General features: G+C 39.4%; 1 protein-coding gene and 1 long non-coding RNA gene across 3 annotated transcripts in view; one reads left to right on the top strand and one right to left on the bottom strand.

Moving 5' to 3' along the window:
* Positions 1-2,943: 2,943 nt before the first annotated feature.
* SETD9 (SET domain containing 9) lies at positions 2,944-10,883 on the bottom strand. Of its 2 annotated transcripts, XM_030321226.1 has the most exons (6): positions 10,750-10,883; positions 8,934-9,301; positions 7,167-7,290; positions 6,560-6,675; positions 5,737-5,842; positions 2,944-3,313 (listed from the first exon to the last, which is right to left on the bottom strand). In XM_030321226.1, exons 1-6 carry the CDS (start codon positions 10,845-10,847, stop codon positions 3,226-3,228), a joined length of 900 nt encoding a protein of 299 aa, XP_030177086.1. In that variant the 5' UTR covers positions 10,848-10,883; the 3' UTR covers positions 2,944-3,225. The 2 variants fall into 2 exon arrangements, with proteins under 2 accessions (XP_030177086.1, XP_030177089.1); XM_030321229.1 differs by lacking the exon at positions 2,944-3,313 and having other exon boundaries at positions 5,760-5,838.
* LOC115518043 overlaps positions 10,819-15,281 on the top strand; it is a 40,193-nt gene continuing 35,730 nt past the window's right edge. Inside the window, exon 1 of the long non-coding RNA XR_003970153.1 lies at positions 10,819-10,887. This is a non-coding gene — a long non-coding RNA (uncharacterized LOC115518043). The remainder of the gene's footprint in view (positions 10,888-15,281) is intronic.

Here is a 15,281-nt window from a genome sequence, read left to right as displayed (position 1 = left end):
GAGATCGTGACCTGAGCCGAAGTCGGTCACTCAACCGACTGAGCCACCCAGGGGCCCGTACACTTTGAATTTAAACTAGCCCCTGGTACATAGCACTGTTTACCATTTCCCATCCAGGTAGGCGTTCTTTAATCCTCACCGTCTATTTCTGTGTCTGTGTGGATTCTCTGGCAAAATTGTATACTAGGGGACTGAATTCATGGTTCTAGACCAGGAGTGCTCACGTTTTTCTACGTTTAATACATTAGTTCACATTCACTTTCGAGAGACACACAGGCTGTTGTGTAACTCAATTTTGATGAGATGCTTACACAAAGGTAAAGGCAATACTGCTACAAAGTTGTTTTCTGGTATAGAACTCAAAAGCATTTTGTAAGCATGTCAGAAATGAAATTAGCCATTTATAAATCTAAAAAAATTTTTAGTAAGAAAAAAGATAACATGGTTTTTCTATGTTTTAAAATGTCAGTGTTACATTAAAAAAAAAATTCACCCCTCCAGTGCAAACCAAGTCATGATACTAGGCAAGCTTTATACTCTCACCGTGAGCATTTTATGAGGAACCATGTTTTATTCTTTGTATATCCCAGGACCCTTCACCTAGTAGGTATCACTGAATGCTTGATGGCCTATATTACTCTTAAACTAATGGTGACTTGTCCCCTAGCTTTGAAAGAAAGACTTTTTAAGACAAAAATTAGAATAGTATAATGAACAAACCAGATTGAACTGACATTTTCCCATATTTGATCTTTTTCTATATAACATATTTTTTCCCTGCACTAGTTAAGTTATTGACATTTCAAGAGTTCACTCCTAAAAACTCCAGCCCATCCTACAGCCCCTCCTAATATGTCCACAGGAGTTAGTATTTCTGTATTTTATATAAGGTTCTGGGTAACAGGATCTTCTTGGTCAAGTAGATTGTTTTGGTTTTTTTTTCCAAATAAGATTAGTTTCTCCTGGTTTTAAGGATCTTACTGACACAAATAGAAGACAAAGGAGGCTAAGAAAAAGAATCAGATGCTGTCGCAAATATACATTTACTATTTATACATGATACATATGATAGAGAAAAAAAGTGTAATAGGAAGTTTCAGGGCTGGCACTTAGGGATTGTGAATTGTGATTGTACGATGGTTGGCAAGGTGACAAAAAAGGGGAAGACCTTTGCAGGCACAAAAAACTAGTGCAGAAGCCCTGAAAGTGTGCGTGTGTCCAACAGGTTCAAGGTGTGGGAAGGAGGCAGATGTGCCTGGGGTAGAACGAGCAAGAGGTGAGATCAGAGGTAGTGAATGGCTACATCATATATGTGAAGGACTTTAGCATTTATTCCAGTATATGAGGAGTAACGAGAGGATTTTGAGCAGAGGTGGGTCAAGATCTGAGTTACATTTACAAGAACCTCTCCGGGTGATCAATTCTGTAAAACTGGCAGGAGTGGAAACAAGGGAAGGCAATTACGATGCTATTGAAATTGCAATAAACTGAAGAAAGTTGTTGATGTAGCAGTTAAGGTGGTTAAAATCTGGTTCCATGTTAGGATTTGAGGTGTCCTCTCCACCCAAGATTGGAACTGAGAAATGTGGGAGTCAGGTTGATGGAGATCAAGGAAAGATTATGAATGAAACTCACTGGAGAATGTGGCTTCAGAGCTGTGGCCAGGTGAGCTCACTAATACTCCACCTCCGAACTACTAGACTCACTCTATCACTGGCTGAGCAGAGAGAAGACCAGGACACCCTCTCTGCTGGCAGAGTCCACAGAAAAAAAAAAATACAGGGGTCTGGGCCATGGGTGCCTAGTTCTCCTCCAAAGATAATTTCAGAAAATCATTCTTCCTCCAATGGGTATAGAGAGAGGCCAGGAGCATCACTATTGGAAGTGCTCCCCCTTGGAATAAGAGAATGGGGAGGGGCACCTGAGTGGCTCAGTCAGGTAAGTGTCTGATTCTTGGTTTCAGCTCAGGTCATGTACTCAAGAGTTTGTGAGTTTGAACCCTGCATTGGATTCTGTGCTGACAGCAAGGAGCCTGCTTGCTTGCTTGCTCGCTCTCTCTCAAAATAAATAAATAAACTTAAAAAAAAAAAGAGAATGGGGAATACATGTTCCTCCCATCACCACTATCTTATGACTTTATTTCCATGCTAAAAGCTAAAACAATCCTTAAATCACACACACACACAAACACACACACACACACACACACACATACACACACACACACACACAACTCATGGCAACAACATATATTTTTGGCTTTAGTTTATAATATAAAAATAGAGTTTTTATTTTATTTTTTATGAAATTTATTGTCAAATTGGTTTCCATACAACACCCAGTGCTCATCCCCAAAAAATGCCTTCTTCAATACCCATCACCCACCCTCCCACCCCCCATCAACCCTCAGTTTGTTCTCAGTTTTTAAGAGTCTCTTATGCTTTGGCTCTCTCTCCCACTCTAACCTCTTTTTTTTCTTTTTTTTTCCTTCCCCTCCCCCATGGGTTTCTGTTAAGTTTCTCGGGATCCACATAAGAGTGAACACATATGGTATCTGTCTTTCTCTGCATGGCTTATTTCACTTAGCATCACACTCTCCAGTTGCATCCACGTTGCTACAAAGGGCCATATTTCATTCTTTCTCATTGCCACGTAGTACTCCATTGTGTATATAAACCACAATTTCTTTATCCATTCATCAGTTGATGGACATTTAGGCTCTTTGCATAATTTGGCTATTATTGAGAGTGCTGCTATAAACATTGGGGTACAAGTGTCCCTATGCATCAGTACTCCTGTATCCCTTGGGTAAATTCCTAGCAGTGCTACTGCTGGGTCATAGGGTAGGTCTAAAAATAGAGTTTTTAAAGACGTTTGTACACATCAACAGTGCAAGAAATGGTGATGATTTGTTAAAATTTTATAAACCACAGAGATACAAAATAAAAGAAAAATTGAAATTTTAATTTCAGGCAGTAGGTTTTAATTTAATAAGCTACTGTGTTTTTAGGTGAAAACCAATTAAAATTATAATTGCATTATAAATTTGAAATTGTAATGAAGGAAATAGCTTTTAATATAAACACATTAACATCAATAAAAACAAAAAATTCCCACTCCAATTAGGCCTCAAAATATTTGTTCTATAGGTGGAACTCAGAGATACAATTAACAAAAACATTTAGAATAAATAGCTGAATAGAAAACCTAATTTCTAATTCATAGTTAGCTGACAATTGTATAGTAGTTTGAGAAAAGCTCTTCTCCTTGTTTGATGTCCCTGAGTGCTACAAGAATGACACATCGAAGTGGGCTGAGGACAAAAAGAATACACAAAAGTTAGAAGTATTAACAAATCCAAGCTCATATTTTTAATATAACCAATTTAGCTGTTATAGACATAATTTTATTCAAATTTTTTACTATTGTCTTAGCTATTTGATTTCCATGAAGAAATAGTTCCTATCCCTGATGGAGACCACAAATCAGTAAGTTTAAAAAAAACATTTTTTTTTTAACATTTATTTTTGAGAGACAGAGCATGAGCAGGGGGGAGGCAGAGAGAGAAGGAGACACAATCCAAAGCAGGCTCCAGGCTTTGAGGTGTCAGCACTGAGCCCAATGCTGGGCTCGAACCCACGAACTGTGAGATCATGACCTGAGCCGACGTCAGACGCTTAACTGTCGCTTAACCGACTGAGCCACCCAGGTGCCCCTGTGGTTTAACATTTTAAAATTAATTTGTATCTTTGTATTCTGCAAAGATGAAAACATTACTTAAAATTAATTGGGATTAAAAAAATACTTTTATGAACACCGTAAGACATAAGTAACCTTCAATGTTCCTACTCAGTTAACTTTTCCTGTATTTGTTGAACAGTAGTGATATTATGCTCCAGAGCATATAGCTAAAAAAAAAACCCAACTGTTACATACACACACATAGAGACAGAGTATGTATCAAGTACAGAGAATAGTCAAAGTTTGTTGTGTTTTTAGAGTAGGAGTCGGGGAGAAGGGAAGGTGCGGGGAGAGAGGGAGAGGGAGAGAGGGGAGGGGAGGGAGAGAGGGGAGGGGAGAGAGAGAGAGAGAGAGAGAGAGAGAGAGAGAGAGAGTGAATCTTAAGCAGGCTCTATACTCAGTGTGAAGCCCAACGAGGGGCTTGATTCCATAACCCTGGGATCATGACCTGAGCTGAAATTGAAAGTTGGACGCTACCTGTTTCCGATTCTGTGTCTCCCTCTCTCTCTGCCCCTCCCCCGTTCATGCTCTGTCTCTCTCTGTCCCAAAAATAAATAAAAACGTTGAAAAAAAAAATTAAAAAAAAAAAAAAAAAAGGGGCGCCTGGGTGGCGCAGTCGGTTAAGCGTCCGACTTCAGCCAGGTCACGATCTCGCGGTCCGTGAGTTCGAGCCCCGCGTCAGGCTCTGGGCTGATGGCTCAGAGCCTGGAGCCTGTTTCCGATTCTGTGTCTCCCTCTCTCTCTGCCCCTCCCCCGTTCATGCTCTGTCTCTCTCTGTCCCAAAAATAAATAAAAACGTTGAAAAAAAAATTAAAAAAAAAAAAAAAAAGAAAGTTGGACGCTCAACAAACTGAGCCACCCAGGTGCCCCCAAAGAACAGTCTAAGTTTTAAATCTCTTTCATCTTAAAAGGACAATTTAATGGGGCCCATAAAAAATAAAGTTTGCTAGCACCTGGCAGCTCAGTGACATGACATAAAGATTATATTTTCCTATAGCACTGTTGATAAAGAACTCTACAGAATTACTTACATTTAGAAATTGTTACTTGAACACTTTCAGACTTTCCACTTATTGAATACAAATGTTACATTAATAATATGTATTTTCTGAATATTTCCTCTTTTTTTTTAATGTTTATTTTTTTGAGAGAGAAAGAGAGAGAGACAGTGTGAGTCGGGGAGGAGCAGGGAGAGAGGTAGACACAGAATCCGAAGCAGGCTCCACGCTCTGAGCTGTCAGCAAAGAGTCTAACACGGGGCCCAAACCCATGAACTGTGAGCCAAAAGTCAGGCACTTAACTGACTGAGCCACCCAGGTGCCCCTGAATATTTCCTCATTTTTCATTAAGTTTCCAAACGGAATAGTGAAATGAGCAAAAGAAAGAATAGTGTAATTTAGCCTTTTTCTTCAACTGGGTGTTCTCAAGTGAGATGAAGAACATAATGCTTAAAATGATTAAAAAATGTATTTGAAGATTTTGTAAGTAGAAAAGTAACAATGAATCACTTGAAAAAAATTTTAAGGTTGATACTTATAAAGGACTACATAGAACGAAAATGGGTAATAAGAAGCAGAATGAGCTAAGTTAATGAAAAATATTAAACTTCAAATGAGCCTACATTAATACATTAAGGTATGATGAAAATCAAAATTTAAGTTATAATTTTTTCCTAAGAGAAATTATTCCAAGTTCTGTATAGCTTTTTCTTGGAATATATATATATATTTAAAAAAAATTTTTTTAAGTTTATGTATTTATTTTGAGAGAGGACACACAAGAGAGGCAGGGGTGGGGGGCGGTGAGAGAGAGAATCCCAAGCAGGTCCACATTGTCAGTGCAGAGCCCTGTGTGGGGCTCGAACCCACAAACCGTGAGATCATGACCTGAGCTGAGATCAAGAGCCAGATGCTCAACCAACTGAGCCACCCAGGCACCCTCGAATATACATGTTTTTTGAGTACAGCAGAACACAGGGGACAGGAAAAGACTAACCTTTGTTTGTCACAGCTGTAGGCAATGTTTGGAAGATACTGTTTTAGCTCTATAGGAAAAACTGCAGGCACATCAAATTCCTGGTAACAGACATTAGCGGCTCTGTCTAGGAACAAGTATATAATTTTTAGAAATAGCCATTTTAAAAAAGGTCATGGAAAACAGAACTGAATTTTAATACTTGATGCATGGTTTTCTAAATTATTAGAACATTTTCAAATTAATAATCACTATTACCTTCCAGGCATTACTAGATTATGTATGTTTTATTATTTACTTTTTGAAGATCAGAAAACAGAGACTCAGAAAGATTGAAGGTTACGTAGAAAAGTCAGGTTTCAAGTTCATATCTCCCTAACACCAAAACCTATGCTAAATGTAGGCGAGATCAAACTTATATTTTTAGGAAAGTCAAGCCCTAGAGAAGGTAAGTGATTCACAAAAGTAGCAACAGAAAGGGGATACCAGTCTAGTTTAACCTACAAGGTTCTACTGAGGCTCTGACAAAATGATCTCTAATGTTCTCTTTTTTTAACTATTAAAAAATGCTAAAATTATAATGATCAAAGGAGCATTTATCAGTTACCTATATTTACTGAAAAACCAGAAGAAAAATAGTAAATTAAAGAATTCCAATTAATGTATATCATTATTTCCCCAACTTCTTTAATATCTGCCTTCTCAGCATTACAATTTATTTACAGGCTTTGAAAAGCTGAGATGTTAAATTTAACTGCCTCTGGCACTCAGTCATATAGCAAAGGAGGAAAATTACTACTGCTATATTTATATCTTGTCTCACAGACCCATAATGTCAACTTACCATTTGAACAATTGTTGACATACTGTCCTACAGCAAGTGGATTACAAATTTCTGATGTTAGCCATGTACTGTCACTCATTTTTAAAGGACCAAGTTGATCCCTCCCATTGCAAGATCTGAAACAGGTGAAAGCATTAGGTAAGAGATTGTTCTTTTATGTCTTACAGTAAAATCCAAAAGTACAAAATTAATCCTAGAACTGAACAAATCCAATTTCTCTTAAAAAGTTTTGTCTAGTCTGGGATGCCTGGGTGGTTCAGTCAGTTAAGCGTCCAATTTCAGCTCAGGTCATGATCTCACAGTCCCTGAGTTCGAGCCCCGGGTCGGGCTCTGTGCTGACAGACAGCTTGGAGCCTGGAGCCTGCTTCAGATTCTGTGTCTCCCTCTCTCTGACCCTCCCCCGTTCATGCTCTGTCCTTCTCTGTCTCAAAAATAAATAAAAAAAAAAAAATTAAAAAATAAGTTTTGTCTAGTCAATAGGGCAGCTGAGTTGCCACTTAGCAGCTGTCTAAACAGATTTTTATTTAAAGTGAAAAGGCCAGGGTCATGGTCATTTTCCTGTGGCTCAGTGTCCTATCGTTATGTTTGAACATGGGCACTAACTTACCTGTATACGACTTTTGATATTCCTTTGTCATTTCCATCAATAAGTACCCCATCCAGGCATCTAAAAATAAATGGATTTCCAATGGATTGGAAAAAGATTGGCTCATACTTCTGATATACTGTACCTATTATAAGATAAGGACATAGCAATATGTAAAAATTATTAACATCATGATAAGCACCTCTCTCTGGAAAATAAACATAACATGAAATGAACTATTTTATTTTCTCTACCTTTTTCTAATATTTTACTCCAGTCTAGATTATCACATTCTCTTTGGCTACTTCTTCCCTTTAAAGAGTGCCCAAAAGTAAATGGAGCAGAGAATCAACTTGTTCACATAGCCAAATAAAATGTGACTATTTTGATTAATTAAAATGTGAACACCACATTTGAGATTCAGCTTTACAAAATTATAGGGGCTTTTTGTTTTGTTTTGTTTTGTTTTTGCTTTTTAAAGTAGAGTGTTATTTGACATCCATTAAAAAGTCTTTTGGGTTCCTGGGTGGCTCAGTGGTTAAGCATCGAGCTTCAGCCCAGGTCATGATCTCACAGTAGTGAGTTCGAGTTCCACATCGGTCAACTCGAGCCCTGCTTTGCCTCAGGTGAGCTCGAGCCCTGCTTCAGGTGAGCTTGGTTTCTCTCTGCCCCTCACTGACTTGCGCCCTCTCTCTCTCAAAAAAAAAAAAAAAAAAAAAAAAAAAAAAAAAAAAGTCTTTTAAGAAATGTACCTGTTAATAACCAGTTAAATAATGTAGACAAAATGGGAATAAATGAATCTGATATTCAGGTTGTTTCCCCTTTCGCTAGCAGTAGAGGAAAGGAGAAAATTAGTATTTACTGAGTGTGTCCTATGTTACTGGCATCCTAATCTATTAAATTTATTCTAGTATTAATTTGTTGCCAGCTTGTTCTATTTAGCCTTTACAGAGTTAGTTGTGTAGGAGGAAACCAACTCTTTTGCTTAGGGATGTAAAATTAGAAAACAGAATGACTTTTTGAAAACATGTCTGAATTAAACATTTACAAATAATGTAATCTTAGTTTAACAAATAACATACCCTACTAAGCATTCTAGTCAATGATCTTTTTGCAAAGAAGCTGCTTTACTTTCAAAGTGTAGAAATGGCAGGAAGGTATTTATTGATTTACAGGTTTAAACTCTGTCATACCTGTTTTAACCCGTACTATTTTTACCTTTAGTTATCAATTATGTAAGCCAACTGACTTATTCTCTAGTGCTTTCTAAGTAATTCATCTTATCAAAGTAGGCCATACTATATTCTACATTTAAACATTGACTACAAAAATTTCCTTAAAAGAAAAGTGCTTTTATTCAAATAAATACTCAAGGATGCTTTCTAGCACATAAAATAATTTGTAGTTATTTTCGAAATCAGGATTTACAAATGTGTGGAAATCTCAGTTTCTTTTTTTAAATTTTTTTTTCAACGTTTTTTATTTATTTTTGGGACAGAGAGAGACAGAGCATGAACGGGGGAGGGGCAGAGAGAGAGGGAGACACAGAATCGGAAACAGGCTCCAGGCTCTGAGCCATCAGCCCAGAGCCCGACGCGGGGCTCGAACTCACGGAGCGCGAGATCGTGACCTGGCTGATGTCGGACGCTTAACCGACTGCGCCACCCAGGCGCCCCTCAGTTTCTAATTCAACTCCTTACTCAAAGGATTATAAGAGTAAGTATTTTGTTGGACTTATATTAACTGATAAATAGGAAACTCTTGGCAAAGCACTAATTGTGTCATTACCAGGATACATAGCTACAACCGCGCCTTTTGGTACCAATCCTCTGGTAACGAAGACACCTTTTCCAGCAGAAATCAATGAGCTAGTTGCTCGGGCAACACTGAAACCCAGTGTCTTATAAAGAATTTCTTCTGGTTTAAAGATATTTTCCTGTTGATGTCTGTATTCAAGCAGTTTCACCCTTGGATGTTGAACTGACAGTAGGTCATGATATTTTGATTTAACGGTTTCTGGAAGCATAGTCAAGATATCTGATTGCTTATTGAAATCATTAATGAACAGAGCCTGGAAAACTTTCAGTAATGTTCCTAGGACATCTTCATCTGAGATAACTTTGTCTTTGGATTCCTCTGGAACATATCGGACGGTCCTGAAAACAGGAAAAGTTTCCATTCACTACCCTTCAAGTGATAAAAGTCAGGCTTCATGCCTTCATGCCTTCTAAGTTACTGGGCTTAATGATTATTCTCATGTGTTTGAAGGGCATAAAACTAAAAAGTTCAAGAAAGAATTGTTTGGGGATAGTTCTAGTTCGCTAACTCCTGGCAATACCTACCCAAGTTACAAATAGCCAGTTATCTGTGAAAAGTCTATCTGTACCAAATGCTGTTGGGTCCTTACATTCATTATCTCATCTTTGCAGACAGGGAAACTGAGGCTTGACGTTGGGGTGCTTGCCCAAGAGCCTAAAGCTGTTAAGCTGGAAAGCCACAGCTCAAACAGAACTAGTTCTTCTTCCCACTACATCCCTGGCCATTATGTGAATATCGCATAAGAATCCTCATATATTTTATAGGCATTTAATTACAAAGACAAATTTAACATATACTTTGTCACATTCTCTCCCGGGAATACTTACTTCTTTAATGGCTGCATCATTTTTACTCGCATAATGGTATTATTTTTTACTTCTTGACAAAAAGAAAGCCATTCCGCTTCACAATTCTATAGCAACGGTGGCCCTGAATTCACGTTTCCGCGGAATCAAACTTTGGAAAAGCTCTTCGGTTATTAACTGGCCTTCAGTGGAGCTAGCTTTGCCTATTTAAGTGAGCATTACGTGAGCTTCTTCACGATCGCTACCATGCCACTTACTAGAGCCGGAATTAACAGTGACTCCACCGCCACCCACTCAACTAGATCCCTTTCTTCAGGCATGGACTATTCTAAACCCCACATTCGGACGTGTTTTTAGTGACATTTTGCTCGTTTTTCTGCGTCAGCAAGTTGTTATCCTCACATCCAAGCCGGGCTGCTTTCACCATATAAACTATGGAGCTATGAAAATAAACCTCAGTTTGGCTTTTCTAAGGAACTTTGAAGTATGCCCTGGCGGAGAGAAGGCCATGCACCCTCACGCTGTATAAACTTCGCTCTTTTTCAAAAGTTTCTATTTTTTGCCCGGACAGAAACGCCCGTCAGCGAAGACCTCTAAAGGAGAGCACGAGCCGCACTGCCCGTGAGGGACGCCCGCCTCACAAACCTCACAGCGCGGGGTACTCTGGGAGAAGAGGCCTCACGTCCCACCCTCCTAAGGCTCCTCCCCACGGTCTTCGGTATCCCAGCTGTCCTCCGACTCCACCAGCCTCGGCTTCGCCCACTTCAGGCCCCGCCCCACCTCAGGTTCTGCTCGCTACGGGCCCGCCCACCTCGGGCCCCAGGGTCGCCTGAGGCTCCGCCCACCAGAGACCGCCGTTTAAAGTGCTTTTCGCCGGAGGTTCCGCCCACTTAGGGCCCACACGCCTCCAGTTCAGCTGCCCTGGTGGCGTCGTGGGGCTGAAAGAAGACGTCCCTGGTCTGCCGGCCTCGCCCTCTCACCTCGGGTTGTGGTTTAGGTTCAGCGCGATCCAAGGAACGAAGCGGTACTTGTAACGACGCCATCGCTGCCACAGGCCCCGCAGCAGGCGGCCCGGCATGGCCGTCCCGCGGCGCTGTAACGAGGACAGCGTCGGAGAGGTGGGTCACAGTCTCGGGCCCGCCCTGGTCTGGGGAGGAGCGGAGGCCACGCCGTCCCGCCCCTCTTGGGTCTCCGCCTTCAGTGCCTTGCTCCTTTGCCCTGGGACTCCCTTGGATCTTGTGGCCTCCGTCCCTCTCCTTTATTGACCTCAGCTGGCTGAATCGTAGGTGCGTATAGCTGAGGGAAGCCCTCTATTCCCCTTTTCTTTCTCCATTCGCTCGTGTATTTACACACACGCGCGCGCACACACACACACCCACTTCGGAGAAGTTCAGACCACGCTTAGTTCCTGTGGATGCAAACTACAAGAATCTCTGAAATCAGTACGTGTTTGTTAAGAATTTATGGGGTGCCTGGGTAGCTCAGTCGGTTAAGCTTGGTGGGTTCAAGCGCGATGTAGGGCTCTGCGCTGACGGCTCTCAGCCTGGAGCTTGCTTCGGATTGTGTGTCTCCCTCTATCTCTGCCCTTCCCCCGCTCACACTCTGTCTCTGTCTCTCTCAAAAATAAATAAATAAACATAAAAAAAGTTATCAGACTGATATGTTTTCTACCAGTCTTATTTCTATGTGTTTGTCTTATTTCAGTCGTATTTCTATGTGTTCTGTATTCCTACAGAAAATCATAGATATATGTGTGAATGTTTTAAAGCTATTACAAATATCCACAACTTCTTTTATTTATTCAAAAATGTATTTTGGAGTTTCTCCATATTAGTTTGTATAATTACACTCTATTATTCTGTTTCTACGGTTTTAACATCGTTTATTACTATTTAATTTTCTGGTAAGTGTACTTCGAATCTAAAAAGTTCTCTTCTAGTTTTGGTTTGTCAAGAATTTTTGTTTTAAGTTGATGAGTATCACATGCTTTTCTTTGCTATTTACTGAGGTGATCACATAATTTCTCTATGTTCTTTTGTTAATGTATGAATTATACATTGTCAGATGTTACACCATGCTTGGATTGAGATAGCTAGATAGTTATGAGTAACACATTGGTCATACTCTATAGGTTTTTATATGCTTTTGTTGTCTCAAATTTATTTCGAAGTGTGTTATAAAATTTTCAGTGTCGTGGCTTGTTTGTAGTTTTGTTTTCAGGTTTTGGTGTTAGACTTTTGCTGACCTCATAAAATGGATTGAGAAGTATTCTCTTTTCCTCTACTTGTGAAAAAAGACCAAAACATTTGTATAGGAATGGTGTTATTCCTTCCTTGAATGTTGATAGAATTCACCAGTGAAACCATTTGGGTTTGTAGTTTTCTTTGATAATGAATTTAGTTTTTAAAATTGAAGTACAGTTGTTATACAATATTAGTTTCAGGTGTACATAGTGATTCAACATTTATATACATTAGTAAGTGATCTCCATCAGAAGTCTAGCTACCATCTGTCACCATACAAAGTTGTTACAGGTTTTGAAATAGCAAGAATTCTTTTTTTATGGCTGAGTAATATTCCATTGTATATATTTATACCACATATTCTTTTTAAAAAATTTTTTTGTAATGTTTGTTTATTTTTGAGACAGAGCATGAGCAGGGGAGGGGCAGAGAGAGAGGAGACACAGAATCCGAAACAGGCTCCAGGCTCTGAGGTGTCAGCACAGAGCCCAATGCGGGGCTTGGACCCATTAACTGTGAGATCATGACCTGAGCCCATGTTGGACGCTTAACTGACTGAGCCACCCAGGTGCCCCACCACATATTCTTTATTCATGTTTTGATAATGGACATTTAGGTTGTTTACATATCTTGGCTATTGTAAATAATGTTGCAGTGAACATGGTGGTGCATATATCTTTTCCAGTTAGTGATTTTGTTTGCTTCGCAGCTGTGAAATTGTTGAAATGTATGGTATTTCTGTTTTTAATTTTTTGGGGGAACTCCAGACTATTTCCCATTGAAGCTGCACCATTTTGCATTCCCACCAACAGTATACAAGGTTTCCCTTTTCTCTGCATCTTTGCTGACACTTGTTATTCCTGGTCTTTTTGATACTAACCATTCTGACAGGTGTGAGGTGATATCTCATTGTGGTTTTGATTGGCATTTACTGAAGATTAGTAACGAGTATCTTTTCATGTGTCTCTTGGCCATCTGTATGTCTTTGGAGAAATGTCTATTCAGGTTCTCTACCCACTTTTTAATTGGATTTTTTTTTTTTATTGAGTTGTATCAGTTCTTTATATATTTTGGATATTAACCCTTTATTGTTTTATTAGTTGCAAATGTCTTCTTCCATTTAGTAGGTTGCCTCTCATTTTGTTGATGTTTTCATTCACTGTGCAAAAGTTTTTTAGTTTGATGTAGTCCCATTTATTTTTGCTCTTGGTGTCCTTGCCTGAGGATGCAGATCCAAAAAAATACTGCTAACACTGATGTCCAGGAGCTTACTGCCTATGTTTTCTTCTAAGAGTTTTATGGTTTCACATTTAAGTCTTTAACCCATTTTAGTTTAATTTAATTTCGTATGTGGTGTAAGAAAGTGGTCTAGTTTCGTTGTTTTGCAAGTAGCTCTCCAGTTTTCTCAGGACCAAATTATTGAATAGACTGTCTCTTCCTCATTGTATATTCTTATTTTCTGTGTTGAAAATTAATTGACTGCATAAGTGTAAGGTTTTTCCTGGACTCTAGTCTATTCTGTTGATCTATATGTCTGGGTTTGTGCCAGATCACACTGTTTTGATTATTATAGCTTTATAGCATAGTTTGAGATCAGGGAGTATGATGCCTTCTTAAAAATTATTTATTTATTTTTTTAATGTACATCCAAGTTAGCATATAGTGCAAAGGTGATTTCAGGAGTAGATTCCTTAATGCCCCTTACCCATTTAGCCCATCCCCCCACCCACAACCCCTCCAGCAAATCCTGTTTGTTCTCCATATTTAAGAGTCTCTTACGTTTTGTCCCCCTCCCTGTTTTTATATTATTTTTGCTTCCTTTCCCTTATGTTCATCTTTTTTGTACCTTAAGTTCCTCATGAGTGAAGTCATATGATATATTTGTCTTTCTCTGACTAATTTCGCTTAGCATAATACCCTCTAGTTCCATCCATGTAATTGCAAATGGCAAGATTTCAGTCTTCTTTTTTTTTTTTTTTTTTATGAAATTTATTGACAAATTGGTTTCCATACAACACCCAGTGCTCATCCCAAAAGGTGCCCTCCTCAATACCCATCACCCACCCTCCCCTCCCTCCCACCCCCCATCAACCCTCAGTTTGTTCTCAGTTTTTAACAGTCTCTTATGCTTTGGCTCTCTCCCACTTTAACCTCTTTTTTTTTTTTTTTTTCCTTCCCCTCCCCCATGGGTTCCTGTTAAGTTTCTCAGGATCCACATAAGAGTGAAACCATATGGTATCTGTCTTTCTCTGTATGGCTTATTTCACTTAGCATTACACTCTCCAGTTCCATCCACGTTGCTACAAAGGGCCATATTTCATTTTTTCTCATTGCCACATAGTATTCCATTGTGTATATAAACCACAATTTCTTTATCCATTCATCAGTTGATGGACATTTAGGCTCTTTCCATAATTTGGCTATTGTTGAGAGTGCTGCTATGAACATTGGGGTACAAGTGCCCCTATGCATCAGTACTCCTGTATCCCTTGGATAAATTCCTAGCAGTGCTATTGCTGGGTCATAGGGTAGGTCTATTTTTAATTTTCTGAGGAACCTCCACACTGCTTTCCAGAGCGGCTGCACCAATTTGCATTCCCACCAGCAGTGCAAGAGGGTTCCCGTTTCTCCACATCCTCTCCAGCATCTATAGACTCCTGATTTGTTCATTTTGGCCACTCTGACTGGCGTGAGGTGATACCTGAGTGTGGTTTTGATTTGGATTTCCCTGATAAGGAGCGACGCTGAACATCTTTTCATGTGCCTGTTGGCCATCTGGATGTCTTCTTTAGAGAAGTGTCTATTCATGTTTTCTGCCCATTTCTTCACTGGGTTATTTGTTTTTCGGGTGTGGAGTTTGGTGAGCTCTTTATAGATTTTAGATACTAGCCCTTTGTCCGATATGTCATTTGCAAATATCTTTTCCCATTCCGTTGGTTGCCTTTTAGTTTTGTTGGTTGTTTCCTTTGCTGTGCAGAAGCTTTTTATCTTCATAAGGTCCCAGTAATTCACTTTTGCTTCTAATTCCCTTGCCTTTGGGGATGTGTCGAGTAAGAGATTGCTACGGCTGAGGTCAGAGAGGTCTTTTCCTGCTTTCTCCTCTAAGGTTTTGATGGTTTCCTGTCTCACATTTAGGTCCTTTATCCATTTTGAGTTTATTTTTGTAAATGGTGTGAGAAAGTGGTCTAGTTTCAACCTTCTGCATGTTGCTGTCCAGTTCTCCCAGCACCATTTGTTAAAGAGGCTGTCTTTTTTCCATTGGATGTTCT

The sequence above is a fragment of the Lynx canadensis genome, chromosome A1 (assembly GCF_007474595.2).
Source record: "Lynx canadensis isolate LIC74 chromosome A1, mLynCan4.pri.v2, whole genome shotgun sequence".
Taxonomy (NCBI): Eukaryota; Metazoa; Chordata; class Mammalia; order Carnivora; family Felidae; genus Lynx; species Lynx canadensis.
The sequence above is the reverse complement of the archived record's forward strand: the minus strand, read 5'-3'. Positions and strand labels throughout refer to the sequence as shown.

Coding starts and splice junctions, on each gene's coding strand:
- SETD9 (XM_030321226.1), bottom strand. CDS start 10,847: ATGCCGGGCCGCCTGCTGCGGGGCCTGTGGCAGCGATGGCGTCGTTAC. Junction 7,291..8,933: donor GGTTGTAGCTATGTATCCTG/GTAATGACACAA, acceptor ATCTTATAATAG/GTACAGTATATCAGAAGTAT. Junction 3,314..5,736: donor TACAGCTGTGACAAACAAAG/GTTAGTCTTTTC, acceptor TTTTGTCCTCAG/CCCACTTCGATGTGTCATTC.